Source organism: Cucurbita pepo, chromosome LG03, assembly GCF_002806865.2.
Source record: "Cucurbita pepo subsp. pepo cultivar mu-cu-16 chromosome LG03, ASM280686v2, whole genome shotgun sequence".
NCBI lineage: Eukaryota > Viridiplantae > Streptophyta > Magnoliopsida > Cucurbitales > Cucurbitaceae > Cucurbita > Cucurbita pepo.
Genome location: NC_036640.1, coordinates 9814257 through 9828499, shown reverse-complemented (window position 1 = coordinate 9828499; position 14243 = coordinate 9814257). Strand labels below are relative to the sequence as shown.

The window sequence follows — 14243 nt, the reverse complement described above, 5'->3', positions numbered from 1 at the left end:
CCCCCCTCCTCGGCCCAGCATCCTCGTTGGCACTCGTTTCTCTTTCCAATCGATGGGAGATTTCACAATCCACCCCCCTTCGAGGCCCAGTGTCCTCGCTGGCACACCGTTTGGTATCCACCCCCCTTCAAGACCCAAAGTCCTCGCTGACACATCGCCCAGTGTTTGGCTCTGATACCATTTGTAACAGCCCAAGCCTACCGCTAGCAGATATTGTCTTCTTTGGGCTTTCTCTTTCAGGCTTCCCCTCAAGGTTTTTAAAACGCGTCTGCTAGGGAGAGGTTTACACACCCTTTTAAAGGGTGTTTCGTTCTCCTCCCCAACCGATGTGTGATCTCAGATTCTTACAATAAAATCTGTAGAACTGCCTCAATGATAAATTTGAATAGAATATTGTCATGATATATAACAATATAACCCTTTTTTTTCATTTTTGAAACTTAAGAACAACAAACTTGTTTAGATTTGATAAAAGGAGCGAAACAGGGGTAGGAATAGGATAAAGAGATAGTATGGCTGTCAAAATATATATTAAATAAATTACATAAAGATGGTTCCCAACTACAGCATGCTCATAGGCCTGTACAAACCACCTTGACCTCCACTTTGCATCTCAAAATGAGTCCTTGCATCTCAAAATGATAGACACACTGAACTCCAAGTCTACTTAGAAGGAAAAGAAAAAGGTACAATTGGGGTAATCGTAATTCGTGCATGGAATGACCTCACACGACCGTTGTAACTTATAAGTACAACGACGTAGGGGAGGGGTTAGGAAGTAGACAATTTATGGCAAAATAGATAGTCTGTAAAAGAGTTAATAAGCAAACAATATTACTTCCAGCAAGCATACCTTCCCACCTAAAACATCTCGAGCTTCTAGTAAAACAGGTTTGTGGCCGGCATCGGCCAAATATTTTGCTGTCGATAAACCAGCCAATCCTATAGAGTTTAAAAACATGATTATACCATTACATATAAAGAAAAGAGAACACATTTTGCTATCAAACTAGGCATGGAGAGTTCCTGACCTGCACCAGCAATCACAATTTTCAACGGTTTACTGGGGCGTGCAGAAGCACGAAAGCTAGCAGATAACGACGCTGCTTCAAGGAAATTAGCAGTATCATCTATCTGTGGTCTAGGGTAATCCACGCAAACGATCTGTTCACGAAAAAAAACAAGCTAACAGTAACTAATTCCATTCCAACAACAACACGAGAAACGAAATAGTCGAGGACAAACCTTTAGTTGTAGAGTTCCCTTAGATAGTTTCCTATTAACATATCTGCCAGAAACTTTCAAGCCCTCACCCACAAACTCACTACCCCAAAATGCTAAACCATTGCTTTTCTCACAACTTGAGGGAGAACAGCATCTGGTGGTTGATTTTGTGATACCCTTTTCCCACCTCAAGTTCAGAGCAGAGACAGACCCACATAGTGACATTTCACCAAAGCCCTACTCCCTACACTAAATCTTAGCTCAGAACACAACAATCAATTCTTCCACCAAATTAATCATACACCGAAGACCCAGAATTTCAGTACTTCGGTGGATGAAATTAAACCAAGAATTACGATCAGAAATCACTTGTAGGCTTACAGAGTTGCCTTGTTCCTCAGCGTAAGGCTTGAATACGAACTCCAAAAACACAAAGAAGCACATAAACAGTATACCCCAGAGCAATAAATCCACTTCTCCGGCCACCACGATTCTAAATTATAATGAAAACACAACGATCCCTTCAATTCTACGAACAGAGTGGATGAATTATTGAAAGAAAACTAAGAAATTGAAACGGAGAAGAAAAAAGAAAAGGGGTATGACGAAAACCCACGAAGAATTCCTCACTTACCTGCGGAGAAAGAGGTAGATTAGGAGTAGAGTACGCAAGCACTGGAAATGGAATTGGAAGAGACGTAGTCGTAGTGGGAGATGTGTGCAAAGCAGTTTCTAACACAGTTTCTTTCACATACTGAAATTGGGCGGTTTCCGTTTTCGCCTCTTATCTTCCATTGCGAGGAAAGGCCGTTTGGCCGTTTCCCAACTAAATGCCTTTTGCTTGCCTTACAGAATATTCTTGTTCCTTACTTTTTCTTCATATATATATCAAATAATTTATATTCAAAAATATAATAAATAAATCAATATATATATACATACATAGTAAAAGGTGAGCGGGTCGGAGATGGGCTCGGAGACGAAAAAATATAATTTTCTATTCTCTATCTTTGATCCCGTTTAGCTAACGTAAGAAATCTCTTCGTAACTCAATTTTCCATTTAAACGAAAATTCTTGTCTCATTCGTTGTGGGACCCCGCCAAATTCACCTCTTTTGGGGGCCATCGTCCTGACTGGCACACCGTCTCGTGTCTACCCCTTTGGAGAATAGCCTCCTTGCTGGCACATAATCCGATGTTTGACTCTGATACCATTTGTAACGGTCCAAATCCATCGTTACACAAGTATTGTTCTTTTTTGGTTTTCCCTTTCAGGCTTCCCCTCAAGCTTTAAAACGCTTCTGCTCGGGAAAGTTTCCACCTCTCCAACCAAGGTGGGACATTGCAGGAATATTCATAAAATATACTAAAAAAATATCAATAATAAGTTTGAAAAAAAAATTATTTTTTCACAATAATTTTATAATTCATAAGAATTTCTCGAGTTAATGTTAGATTCAAGTAATAAATAATATGAGTCAAATCAATATCTCAATCTTAGAGTATTTTAAATTTTATAAAGCAAAGTTTAGTTTACATTAATTAATAAAATTAAAAATAAATAGATGGAAAAAGGAAATAATAAAATCTATGGCGACACTAATTCCTGACCATTTGGGTTCAAGACGGTCTTTGATTTGGCCATTGAATTATGGATCAAATCAATTCAGAAAAATATACAGTAAAGAATTAAAGAAGATGAATCTAAAGAAAACAGAGGCAGAGAGCTTCATCGGCGAAGGCATGGTGCGGTGAGAAAATCAGTGGCCGGGACCTTTGGGGCTGGGGCCGGACGACAACCGGCCGAGCCAACACGACATCGTATTCTTCGCCTGCTCGTACGCCGTCGGGTACATCTTCAAGTTACTGACGCTCGAGAAGTCTCCGGGCACCACTCTGGCGGCGTCCACGGCGGCGCTATTGCTCAAAAACGCCACCACGACGACGAGAATCATCAAAGCTGCACTCAATTTTCCGAAATTCATGTCCCAAGGCTGTGGCTTGCAGTGGCGTGTAGAGTGAAGGCAAGGTGTTCGATGATATGTCTGAGAGAAATTGCGGTTCAGAGAACTGAACAGCGAAATGAAGGGAAGGTGTTCGATGAAATGTCTGAGAGAAAACGAAGTTGAGAGAAGGTATGGGTGAAACGAAGCGAAGGTGTTCGATGAAATGCGCGAGAGACAGAGGCTTTATTTTATAGACAAACCGAATGGGTGGGGGGTTGTTGGTGGGAAGTAGAGTCGTGGAAAGCGTAGGTTTCGTGTTGAGGAAGGAATTTTGATTTACTTGGTCGTGTTCTTGCGATGGCGCCGCGCTTGGGACTGCAATTGATGCTCTCACTCATGGATATTTCCAGGTACTTTCTCCTCGTTGCTACAGAAACACCCCCATAGTGTTGAATCTTCGTGTTGTGTGTGTGTGAATCATTGCTGGGTTGGATGACTTTGGTAGATTTTTCAAACCGAAAGGCGATTTCGTTTTGGTTTTGGATCTGGAATTTTGAAAGTTTCTCCCATGTGTTTTGTTTAAGCTCTCTTCGTTGTGGCGGATGGTCAAAATCACAGAATTTAGTGCCTAGTCAATGAAAATCTATGTTTTCTTGTTGACCAAGTTTTTTTTTCCTTTTATTTTTTTTTTAAATTAAACCGTAGAAAGTCAATTTTTTTTACATTTTATTTGTTATTATGTCTTAATTAGTGGTTAGATGCATCGTTTTTGTCAGATTTAATCATAAGTCTATAACCATAGGATAAACTGTTGTTGGATGACTAAATGGATTGCAATATATATATATATATATATATATATATATATATATATAGGTTGAGATTTAGTAATTTTTCAATATTTTGATGGATAAAAAATTGGTTTTTAAAATTTTAAATTTTTTAATTTAATTCTGATGATTACACATATGGAAAAAAATATATATATACTTTTCTATTTGTTAGTTCCATACAAAATAAATAAATATTCAAATGAAAAAAATTACTATTTAAACCGGACTTTGAGATTTAGTTAAATCATATAAATTAAATTAAATTAAATAAACAAACAATGAAATCTGAAATTTTGAATAAACAATGAAATCTTTAAAACCATTAAAAAAAAAAGAATTTAAATAAATAAACAAACAAATAAAAACTCGTTTGTGAGAATAGGGTTTAGATCTGAAATTTTGAATTGACTTTGGGCGATGGCTGTTTTTTGAACCGACCGTTCAAAAAGTGAAATAAATAATAAATAAATAAAAGAAAAATATCATTTTTTTTTTAAATAAATGACAAAATTTTGAATTTTTAACTTTAAAAGAAAAAAATACCGACAAAATAAATAATAATGATTTATACCATTAATTGGTGGCATTAATTGGTAGTTTAAACTCTAAATTGTTATAGGTGAATTTATTTAGATAATTTATTAATATAATTTTTACATTTTTAATATAATTTGTATATATATTACTAACCAATGATCTAATTTGGTTTATATTTTAAAATTTATAATTAAAATTATACCATTTTTTATTTTGAAATTTTAATGGTTACAGAAAAACTTCATAAATATATTTTATTTTTTCTAAAATAAAAAATATAATTTAACGACTAATATCTGCATCAAGTCTTTTTTTCAACCTAAATTAATATAATAATTTGTTGATTTGGTCTATTTTTTATAACATCAAATTATTTTTGGTCAAGTTTTTATGCGTCAATTCGCATAAATTAAATTAAATTTTAATTCCATGGCGTAAAAGTCCATTTTATATAATTAAATATATCTATTTCCAACTTAATTAATAAATTGTATTATAGTATCACCTCTTTTTTTTTATATATATTTCTTGAAAATTCTGGGAAATTAAATAATATTCCTTTTAAATATTTATTTTGAAGCTTTAAAGCTATAAAATAAAAATACAGGCATTTAAAAAAATTAATTAAATGGTCTCATGCTCATTTGGGTCCAAGATTTGAATATTTGAATTGACTATTTTTTTTTTCTTTTAATTTTTCTTTATTTTCAAATAAATAAATAACTTTAAATGAACTAAAAAGCAAGAGTTTGACTAAGGAATTGGATGGCTTGCAGCAACCCAATACATGAAATTTATTTATTTATTATATAAATTAGGTTAATAAATTTTTTATTTTAGATAAATTAGGTTTAGGTTTATAAATTTTTTATTTTTTTTTTCATTTACGAACGTTCCCAAATATAAATATAAAAAATTTCAACACCCATATAGTAAATAATTATTTTAAATTTATCTTAAATTGAGAAAAATATCTTTTCATTTTAATCCTTCTACTTTCGATAAATATTAAGTTTAGCCCATAATTTTAGTCTATTATTATTTTTTTAATAAAAAAAAGCTTATATTAGAAACCATTTATTTTTAAAAATATATATCGAGATAATATCTTTTCTTGCATGAAAATTACCACTATTATTTAACCATCTCGGATAAAAATCAACTTTGAAAGGCGAATGTTATAATTTATTGAAAGTATAGGGATTAAAATTAAAATTTATTGAAATTATAGAAACTAAAATTGACTAATTAAAACTAAAATGAAACCCTAGAAATTCAAACATTATGATTAAATTGTTGAGGAAAAGTGTCCTAAACACAAATTTCAATTGCATGATGCAAACAGAAGCTAGCAAGCTTTTCTGCAAACTGCCGATGGTATTTTGAACTTACAAACAACATTTGATCCCACAGATTCATCAATATATATGAACTAAACAAGTTCTGCCATGCATCCTCAGTCCAAAAATTGGAGTTTAGCTATACAATGTTTGATCTGTTTGGATCATTTTCTTACTGTACAATGTAATTCTAATGATCTGCCATACCCCTACAATTCTCTTGCTTTTTGCCTCAGTTCATTGAGTTCCGACTCGATCTCGGCATCACGAACCGGAAATGCGCTGCCAGAAACAGTTCTTCCTGGTGGAAGTTCTCCTTTCTGTACACAGAGAATCCCATTTTTAGGTTCAAACACTAGAGGAATGTTATATATCATATGAGGATGTCAACTGAAAGGATGATACTCAATCTTTTTCATCCCCAAGTTCTAGGAGATGTTTCGAAAATTGAAAACTAACAGGTAACACAACAATATTCGACTGGAAAGATCCATCCCGGGCCCCACTATCAGCCGCCTAGCTCACCGCTAACAGATATTGTCTACTTTGGCCCCATTACGTATTGTCATCAGTCTCACGGTTTTAAAACGTATTTGTTAGGGAGATGTTACTACACCCTTATAAAGAATGTTTTGTTCTCCTCCCCAACCCACCCATGTAGTATCTCACACTTTCTCTTCATTTCTCACGAAAACGAGAACTCCTCTAACATCTCTTTGCAGTCTCTATGACTAACACCAAACTCATAAAAAAGGGCTCCAAACCGCACAAGCAAAGTCACAACTCCAAAGAATATGATCAAGTTGGGAGACCTCCTCGAAACCCTATCTAAGGTGTTAACTCTTTAATGGAGCACCTGCTAGATAAAAAAACTTAACCTTCTTGAAAATTTTCACCTTCCACAAAAATTGAATCACTCAAAGGAAAATGATTAACTAAATAAAGAAAACAGGAATTACACAAGAACCCTTCAGAAGAATCAGGGTTCAAGAAATGGACATCCCTTCTCTTTGGGCAACAATGAAACTCCCTAAGCACGGTAGAAGATCACTAACATCCAGCATTTTCATATTGGACAAGGCTCTGGAATCCCAACGAAGGGTAGTAGGATATGGGTTGAGGACAATCGCTACCAAATAGTTTCTCATCGAGGACAGTTGAAATAAACGAGGAAACAAAAAGCAACAAATTCAGAGCAGTTCCCGCTGTAAAGTGTAAAGTGCATTACAAAGAATACGATCATAAAAAAAATATAATTTTAACCTATGATTTACCTTTGAGCTTCCAGATAACTCTTTTTTCAAGTTCGCTAGCTCATCATCGACTGATGAGCCCTCCAACAGAGCAAACTACAATATTGAAAATAGGTCAGAGCAAGAATAAATGTACTAACCTAGCAAACCACTGAACATTAGGCCAGATAGTATTATTTATAATGCCTTGGAGCCTCAATAACAAAGCAAAATCCAGAAACTGATTTCCATGACAGAAGACTAAGTTCTATCAAAGAACCAAGTGTATTTTATCTTAGGAAAAAGATATTTTGTCACACTTTATAGTAACAAATTATTTTCAAAATTAGCCAACAAACAAATCATTTTTTAATTAAAAAAAAAAACAGAGAAATCATTTAGTTTGTTTACCAAGAAAAGATGTTATTTTGGAGTTATTCCTTACAAAATACCTAACCAAAGAAGTAACTGAAATTCTGGAAGGAACAAAATCAGAAATTTGCCCCCTCTTAAAGATCTTTAATATAAATGGTACCTGTACTCTGTGTTTTTAAGCTCAATCAATAAAATTAAGCACAAAATAAATTTGGAGGGAAAACAGAACTGTTACCTTTCCTTCAAGATCGTCAGCAGTTAACTGTCCAAGAGCTTCTGCTTGAGACTCCATTGCCATAACTACCAAGATTTTGAGGAATGAAAAATATACAAGAATCTCATTACGAAAACTTGTCTAAATAAAGTAATATTAGCTTAAAAAATCTTCTGTTTGAAAGATCAAGCAATGAAAAAACTGAACCAAAGATTTGATTCAGCAATGAACTGTAATAACCATGTCAGGGGTCCATATACATGAAAGAAATAAATTGAAATGTTCATGTAAAGGGAACTTGAATCCAAGTAAAGGATGGGGGCCTGCTTGGCCACCCAGCCAACAAAGGGCTCACATCACAACGCAAAACTGCATAGTGAAGTTACAGGCATGGATTCATATGTCGAACAAATAAAGTGAAGATAGAGTTATTGAGGTAAATATTTGATCATAAGGGAAATTTGAAAAAAAAAAATCAAAATATCAGATAGTAAATGAAGTCTAACTTCGCTTTGAAATTTGTCATCCAAGTCCTACAGAAAATGAGGGACATAATTTCCAAGTTTTCCAACAAAGGGACGGTTTAAAAGGTGGAATGTGGAGGCTAACATGGAAGGAAGAGAGAGGCAATAGCAGTGGCTACTGGCTAAGGTACCAGTAGTAGGGATGTTGAAGGATTTGATCCATGTTAATCGGGAAGAATGGTCGCTAGGGAAAATGATAAATAATGTCAAATCTTATATTTTGATGGAAAAGATAGAAAATGAAGAAACGAAATATCAGTAAAGAATATAACTTTTAGCTTGCCACAAAACAAACTTCATCTCCATAAGAAAAAAACTTAATTAAACTTCATCTCAACATGAAAATTTAATTGAATTAAAAGTAAGATCTAAACGGGAGTGATTTCAGAGGTAACATGCAAGCCTAAGTTTGACTTTAATATTTCATTTCCTTACCTTTCTCTTCCATCTTCTCGAAAGCAGAAAGAGCACTGCTTGTGTTAACATTCCCCAACATTTCACTCACTTTGGTTGCAGTCCTAAAGCCACAGAAAGGTGGTATCAGCAACAATATGTGAAGAAACTCAAGAAAAAAGTCTTTTAACAATCTACAATTAAAGCACAAACTTTGCAGACTGCGCACGTGCTTTCAGTGTGTCTTTCTTTGATCTCGCCTCTTGTATCTTGCTCTCTAATAGCTACAAAGAAAAGTTTCTTCGGTAAAATAGTACGACATTGGCTAATTATCCTTGTTTAGAAAGCATAAAGTCAGAATCCAGCTAATACTCAAGCATATATTACATGATGACTACCTGTTTCTAATTCTAATCATATACGCAACCTATCAAGATAAACTAAAAAAGTAATAGGTATCTGCATTATCTAAACAAAAAGAAGAGTATAAATTTTCCCAATATCTATGACTACGGAAATTACAAAAATGTTCTTTACATATTCTTTCATAGCTCCAAAACAAAGATGGATTTCCTCATTGGTTTACACTAATGATTTATTCATTCACATTGCCTACAAGAGATACATTTGGGCTATATTCTAATTTTTTTAATAGAATATAATTTTAAAATAAATCAGAACTTCATACCCGTGTATTAGAAACAAGATTTTCCACAACATTCTTCTGCTGATCAAGTTGAGCTTTCAAAGAATTTGCATTATCCTGATGTAGAACAAGGTGATCATCAGTCACAATAAGTCATTAATCTTTCCATACAAAAAATGAAATTTCAAATTCAAAATTGTTTCTAACAGCGTACCTATAGGAGAGAAAATAACATGAGTTGCATGTTGGACAAAAAATTAAAAAAGATTTTTTCAAGTTGGTAAATACCTTCTTGCAAATATAATTCTATGAAGAAACCAGCATTCATTCATAAATTCAAAGATCATGCATGTTAAGGATGTGTCATAAAATGAACAAAAATTACCGCAAAAATCATGCTGAGTGAATACTTCACATGAAAATAACTGAAACTTTGGCAAACGTTCCAAAAAGAATTTATCATGAAATACAAATCAAATTTGGAAGAGAACCTGTTCTAACTTACAGCAAATGATTTGCGCCTCTTTAAAGCTTCCCGAGCAAGATCATCATCTCCCTTTTGGAGAGCAAATTGTGCCTTTCGATACCTATATAAAAAATTGAAATGGAAGGTGAATGGCTATCAATCTTCTAAGAATCTTATTTTGGAGAAGAAAAATTCTATTGATCAATGAAATAAAGGAAGTTAATAGACTCCCAACCACCAAAGGGTGTATATTACAATGACAGATCTCCAACTGTAAACACTCTACTAAGAAAATGGAGAATGGTTATAGAGTTTTACCAATCATCTGCAGCTTGCTGTGCAGATTTGTACTTGTTTTCCAAGCGCTTCTGAGAAGCTAGTACCTTCAATAAAAATGATCAGTTTTACAGATGAAAAATAGAAAACCAATGAAAGGCAAAGAGGCCCCATCTTTCTATTTAAAATGACTATATGGAACTAAAGGTGAAGAAACTATATAATGAGGCAGCAGTTAAAGTAAGACATATTTAGTATATTTGCTTGCCTTTTGCTATAAAAGTTATTTATTTTGTAGATCTTAATTGGTTAAGGTGCCTCGTTATTTCACATCCTTATGTAATATTTCATAATAGCATGCAACTTCTAATTTGCAACTGATGAACCTGAATCATGAATAATTATAAATGAAAGTTGAAAGGGAAGAAACAACACTACTGTCTCAGAAGTAAAGGACAACACCCAAGGTAGGGCAGGTAGAGAAAAATGATGAATACATGTTTCTGAAACTTACCTGTGCTGTGGCTTGACGCATCTTCGTCAAATCATCATTCATTTCAAGCACTGTCTGCTCCAGGATTTTCTCAGGATCCTCAAAGGAACTTACAAGTGCATTTGCATATGACTACTCACGAGAAAGCAAATGTCATGGTTATCCACAAATTCGTGTAAGTTCCAGAGATTACTAAACCAAGGGATGAATCAATTCAAAGTTACCTTTACGACCCTTGCAAAACGGTCAAAGAGGTTCATGCGGGCACCAAGAGCACCTCCACGTCTACAACCATGAGATCGATCAAGATGCAAAGATTTCATCTCTGTAATTTGTAAAATGTTCCCTGTTCGAAGAATTATTATCTCATGTTAGAGTAATTAAGTTTTAGGATCAAATCTATTTTGATCAACAAAATTTGAACTAAGTTTCTATTTGGTCACTCAATTTTCAAAACTGAACACTTTTGGTTCTTAAGATTTTATTTTATTTTTTTGATACCCTTAGAGTACAAGCATGCTGCTCGACTATTCTCACAGAACAACTAATGATCCTACTACATTTAGTTGTTATATTAAATCCTAAGTAGATAGCCACCGTGGATTGAACTTGTTCCCTTTAAGCCCTTTATTATTTATGTGACACTTACGACCACTAGGCCAACCAATGGTAGTTTTTAAGATTAAATTTAGTCTTTATTTGGTCTTTGGGGTTTCAAAGGTGAAATGTTTAGTCCAACTGTTTGATTTTGATTTCTACTTGGTCTATGACGTTTGAAATTAATTTCGAAATTAATCAAAAGCATTCTACTTTTACAGTACAAAGTACATGGGAAGTTTCCAAGTTAGCTCAGCATGGCAGTTTTATAGAAGAACCAACTCCACAAATTGTAGTTAAAGTGTCAACGGCTATTGCAGTCTGTTCTGGCTTAAGACAAATCGACGGAGCACACCTCTGATGAACTATGTCCAGCAACGAGTTCTCCAAACTCATGATAAGATAGCACACTTTTGCCTCATATTAGCCAATCAGCTCACTGATCCTAGATTAATGTTTTAAAAGGCTTACACCATCAGAAATCAAATATGCTTTCAAGGCTTACATCAGCTCACATTTTTACCTTTGAAGCGTATGCACTCTTTGGATCACAAAAGTGGGTTACACCTCTTACAAAAGTAATAATAATTATTATTATTATAAAACAAAACAAAACAAAATACAAGAAGAGATCCACAAAAAAGGATGGCCTGGCCAAGTTGGGGATAGCATTACTTACAGTAACTACAAATATGACCTCCACCTTTTGGTAACCGAAAACAAGGAAAATTACAAAATACATTTGAATCAAGAACCCGAAGTAAAACATTAAAATCCATTGAATTAAAACATCCTCCCACATATTATCTCACCTAAAAAAACAATTTCCTGTTCCTTTCCAGCCACAAAAGATATAAAACTGCAAAAGAAAAGGAAAAAAAAAAAAAGGAAAACTAGCCTGCCAAAAGAATATAGCCACTTACTTGAAGAGGAGGGTCCTAGATAGCCTTCCCAAGCATTTCTCAAGGGTTGAAGTATTTATGGATCGTGCAATGGTTAGATGTATACAATTAATTTTAAGCAATACACACAACAGCGTTCTTTTACTTCCTGTCAACTTGTTAGCTCAGTTGATCCTAGGATCACACCTTTCATAGCACAACATCTTCACCATTATGATCCCAGGCGTGATCTTTAATCCTTCCACATTGGGATCTATACGCCTCTAAATGACATGTCATGGTCATTAACGTTTTATTTTTTCTTCTACGTTACTTATTCTAATTAATTATCTTTTCAAATNCTAAAATTTGTTCAATCCATCCACTCTCCACCATAGCGTATTGACTTGATAAGTGAAGTCAATTCGACAAACGGCACAAAGATGTTAATCGAATACTCAAGAATCTTCTCTCCCTTGTAGGTCATCGAACATCAACAGTAGATTTTCTGTAAGCATTTGGGTAAAGGATCTACAGGTTTTACCCAGGAAGAAGATTTTTTAGACCTAATAGTCATAGTAGGTGATAGCCTGACGATCATACATGCAACATAACCTCTCCATTTATTCCATGTCTCTCTTTTGATATACCCGACAAGACTATGTGTTCTATTAAGAAATTTTTCAAAGATTTCCTATGGGAAGGCACAGATAAGGAGGGTGGCTCTCATCTAATCAATTGGTAGAAAGTGCAGCTTCCCATTAAGTGGGGGAGTAGGCATTGACAATTTAAACCATGAATTTTTCCCACATAAAATTCTTGATAGGTGTTCATGATAGCTTTATGTTGATGTAAATATACTCTCCTTTTAGTAATTGTCGCCTCGAGATGATATTTTGGCAAATTGGAAAAACTCGTTGTAATCTTCATCGGCATGAGGTTTCCTCTTCTTCCGCTTTCTACATTTTTCATTCACTCATCGAAAATTTGTTTCCCACTGGAAGAAAAAATAGATCTATTGAAAAAAGAAATAGATTTCTCTTTAACTTACATTGAACTAACTAGCTTCTATATCTTATGTCAACGTCGAGACCGTCTTTCAAATATCTTTGAGATCACGTAATTAAGATGTTAAAAGTTAAATAACTGACAAGTTTCATGACCACGAATAAGTTGTAGAAGCAAGTAGTAATCCCAATTCAAATTGATGAGCATAATAAAGGGGCCAAGGATCGGTGGGCACCAAAGAAGTTCCGGGAAAATTCTCAATATTAATCCAACAAAGTAAACACAAATTCCAAAATCTAACAAAAAAAATTAGGAAGGCAATAAGAACAAGGAATTCTTCAATCTCCAAAAGCAGGTCCAAATGATTGGGAAAAGGCAAAAGCGTAATTACAACAGATCCACACAAAATCAAAATGCCCAAATTGCAGGATAGCCAATTAATAATCACACCACCACACAATGCTATACCCTGCAAAGCTTAAAACCCACTTTTCTCAGGCACCAAGATGCTCAATAATCATTACACAAACACTCCTAAACTCGAAGAATGCACAATCAAAACAAACTATTCACCGAGGATAATTCATTCAAATTTCTCACTTACTTCAGACCAACCAAACGAAGAGCTGTAATCAACGAGAAAAGCAAACAATACCTCCGCCATTAAGGAAGGACGTTCTTAAGAGCTTTGTGGCGACACAGAGGGTACCGGGCTTGGAAGAAGAGGGTTGAAACGAAGAAGAAGGAGTTGAAGCCAAAGCTAATCCGGTAAAAACGTGGGTTTGGACAGCCATGAGTGATCAATCCAAGCCAAGCCCAAGCAAGGATGTTGCAGAAAAGAATTGAGAAATTGTGTTGAGTTGAGATAGATTGAAGATAACAGAATCACTCGTGTTCCTCCGTAATCGTTCGTTCTACACGGTTTTTGGCTTTTTGGTCCAACAAAACCGACTCTTCACTGAACCGGAATTGCCATTGTCTGGTTCGTCCCACTCGTTCTTAAATTTTCATTTTTTTTAAATAATAATAAATAATAAAGTTCGTTCTTATAAATCTAGGTGACTTGTCTCTACACTAAGCCAAGTCACTTGGCTCGATCATACTTTTACTCTAGGCCAAGGTCTCTCATATACAACGTCATATCTCAATCATCATCTTGATTCTCAACAACACAACTATGCATCGTGATGTCATCTCATATCTTGAGATAGCTTAACCATGTTGGCTTGCTCGGATGTGTCTATTGGGACCGACCCAT

The 14243-nt window shown here is 34.6% G+C and overlaps 2 protein-coding genes across 4 annotated transcripts in view; both read right to left on the bottom strand.

The window, feature by feature from the left end:
* LOC111790786 (15-cis-phytoene desaturase, chloroplastic/chromoplastic-like) overlaps positions 1 to 2026 on the bottom strand; it is a 10032-nt gene extending 8006 nt beyond the window's left edge. Inside the window, exons 1-4 of one of the 3 annotated variants that reach the window (XM_023671845.1) lie at positions 1859 to 2026; positions 1246 to 1753; positions 1032 to 1164; positions 854 to 942 (exon numbers count right to left, since the gene is read on the bottom strand). In XM_023671845.1, coding sequence (XP_023527613.1) covers positions 854 to 942; positions 1032 to 1164; positions 1246 to 1449 — 426 coding nt within the window. In that variant the 5' untranslated portion in view covers positions 1450 to 1753; positions 1859 to 2026. The other 2 variants (XM_023671844.1, XM_023671843.1) reach the window with 2 other exon arrangements.
* Positions 2027 to 5847: 3821 nt separating this feature from the next.
* LOC111791534 (membrane-associated 30 kDa protein, chloroplastic-like) lies at positions 5848 to 13902 on the bottom strand. Its single transcript, XM_023672918.1, has 11 exons — positions 13641 to 13902; positions 10724 to 10845; positions 10521 to 10631; positions 10049 to 10113; positions 9770 to 9851; positions 9307 to 9381; positions 8832 to 8902; positions 8661 to 8743; positions 7723 to 7787; positions 7155 to 7229; positions 5848 to 6200 (listed from the first exon to the last, which is right to left on the bottom strand). Exons 1-11 carry the CDS (start codon positions 13777 to 13779, stop codon positions 6090 to 6092), a joined length of 999 nt encoding a protein of 332 aa, XP_023528686.1. The 5' UTR covers positions 13780 to 13902; the 3' UTR covers positions 5848 to 6089.
* Between the last annotated feature and the right edge of the window lie 341 nt (positions 13903 to 14243).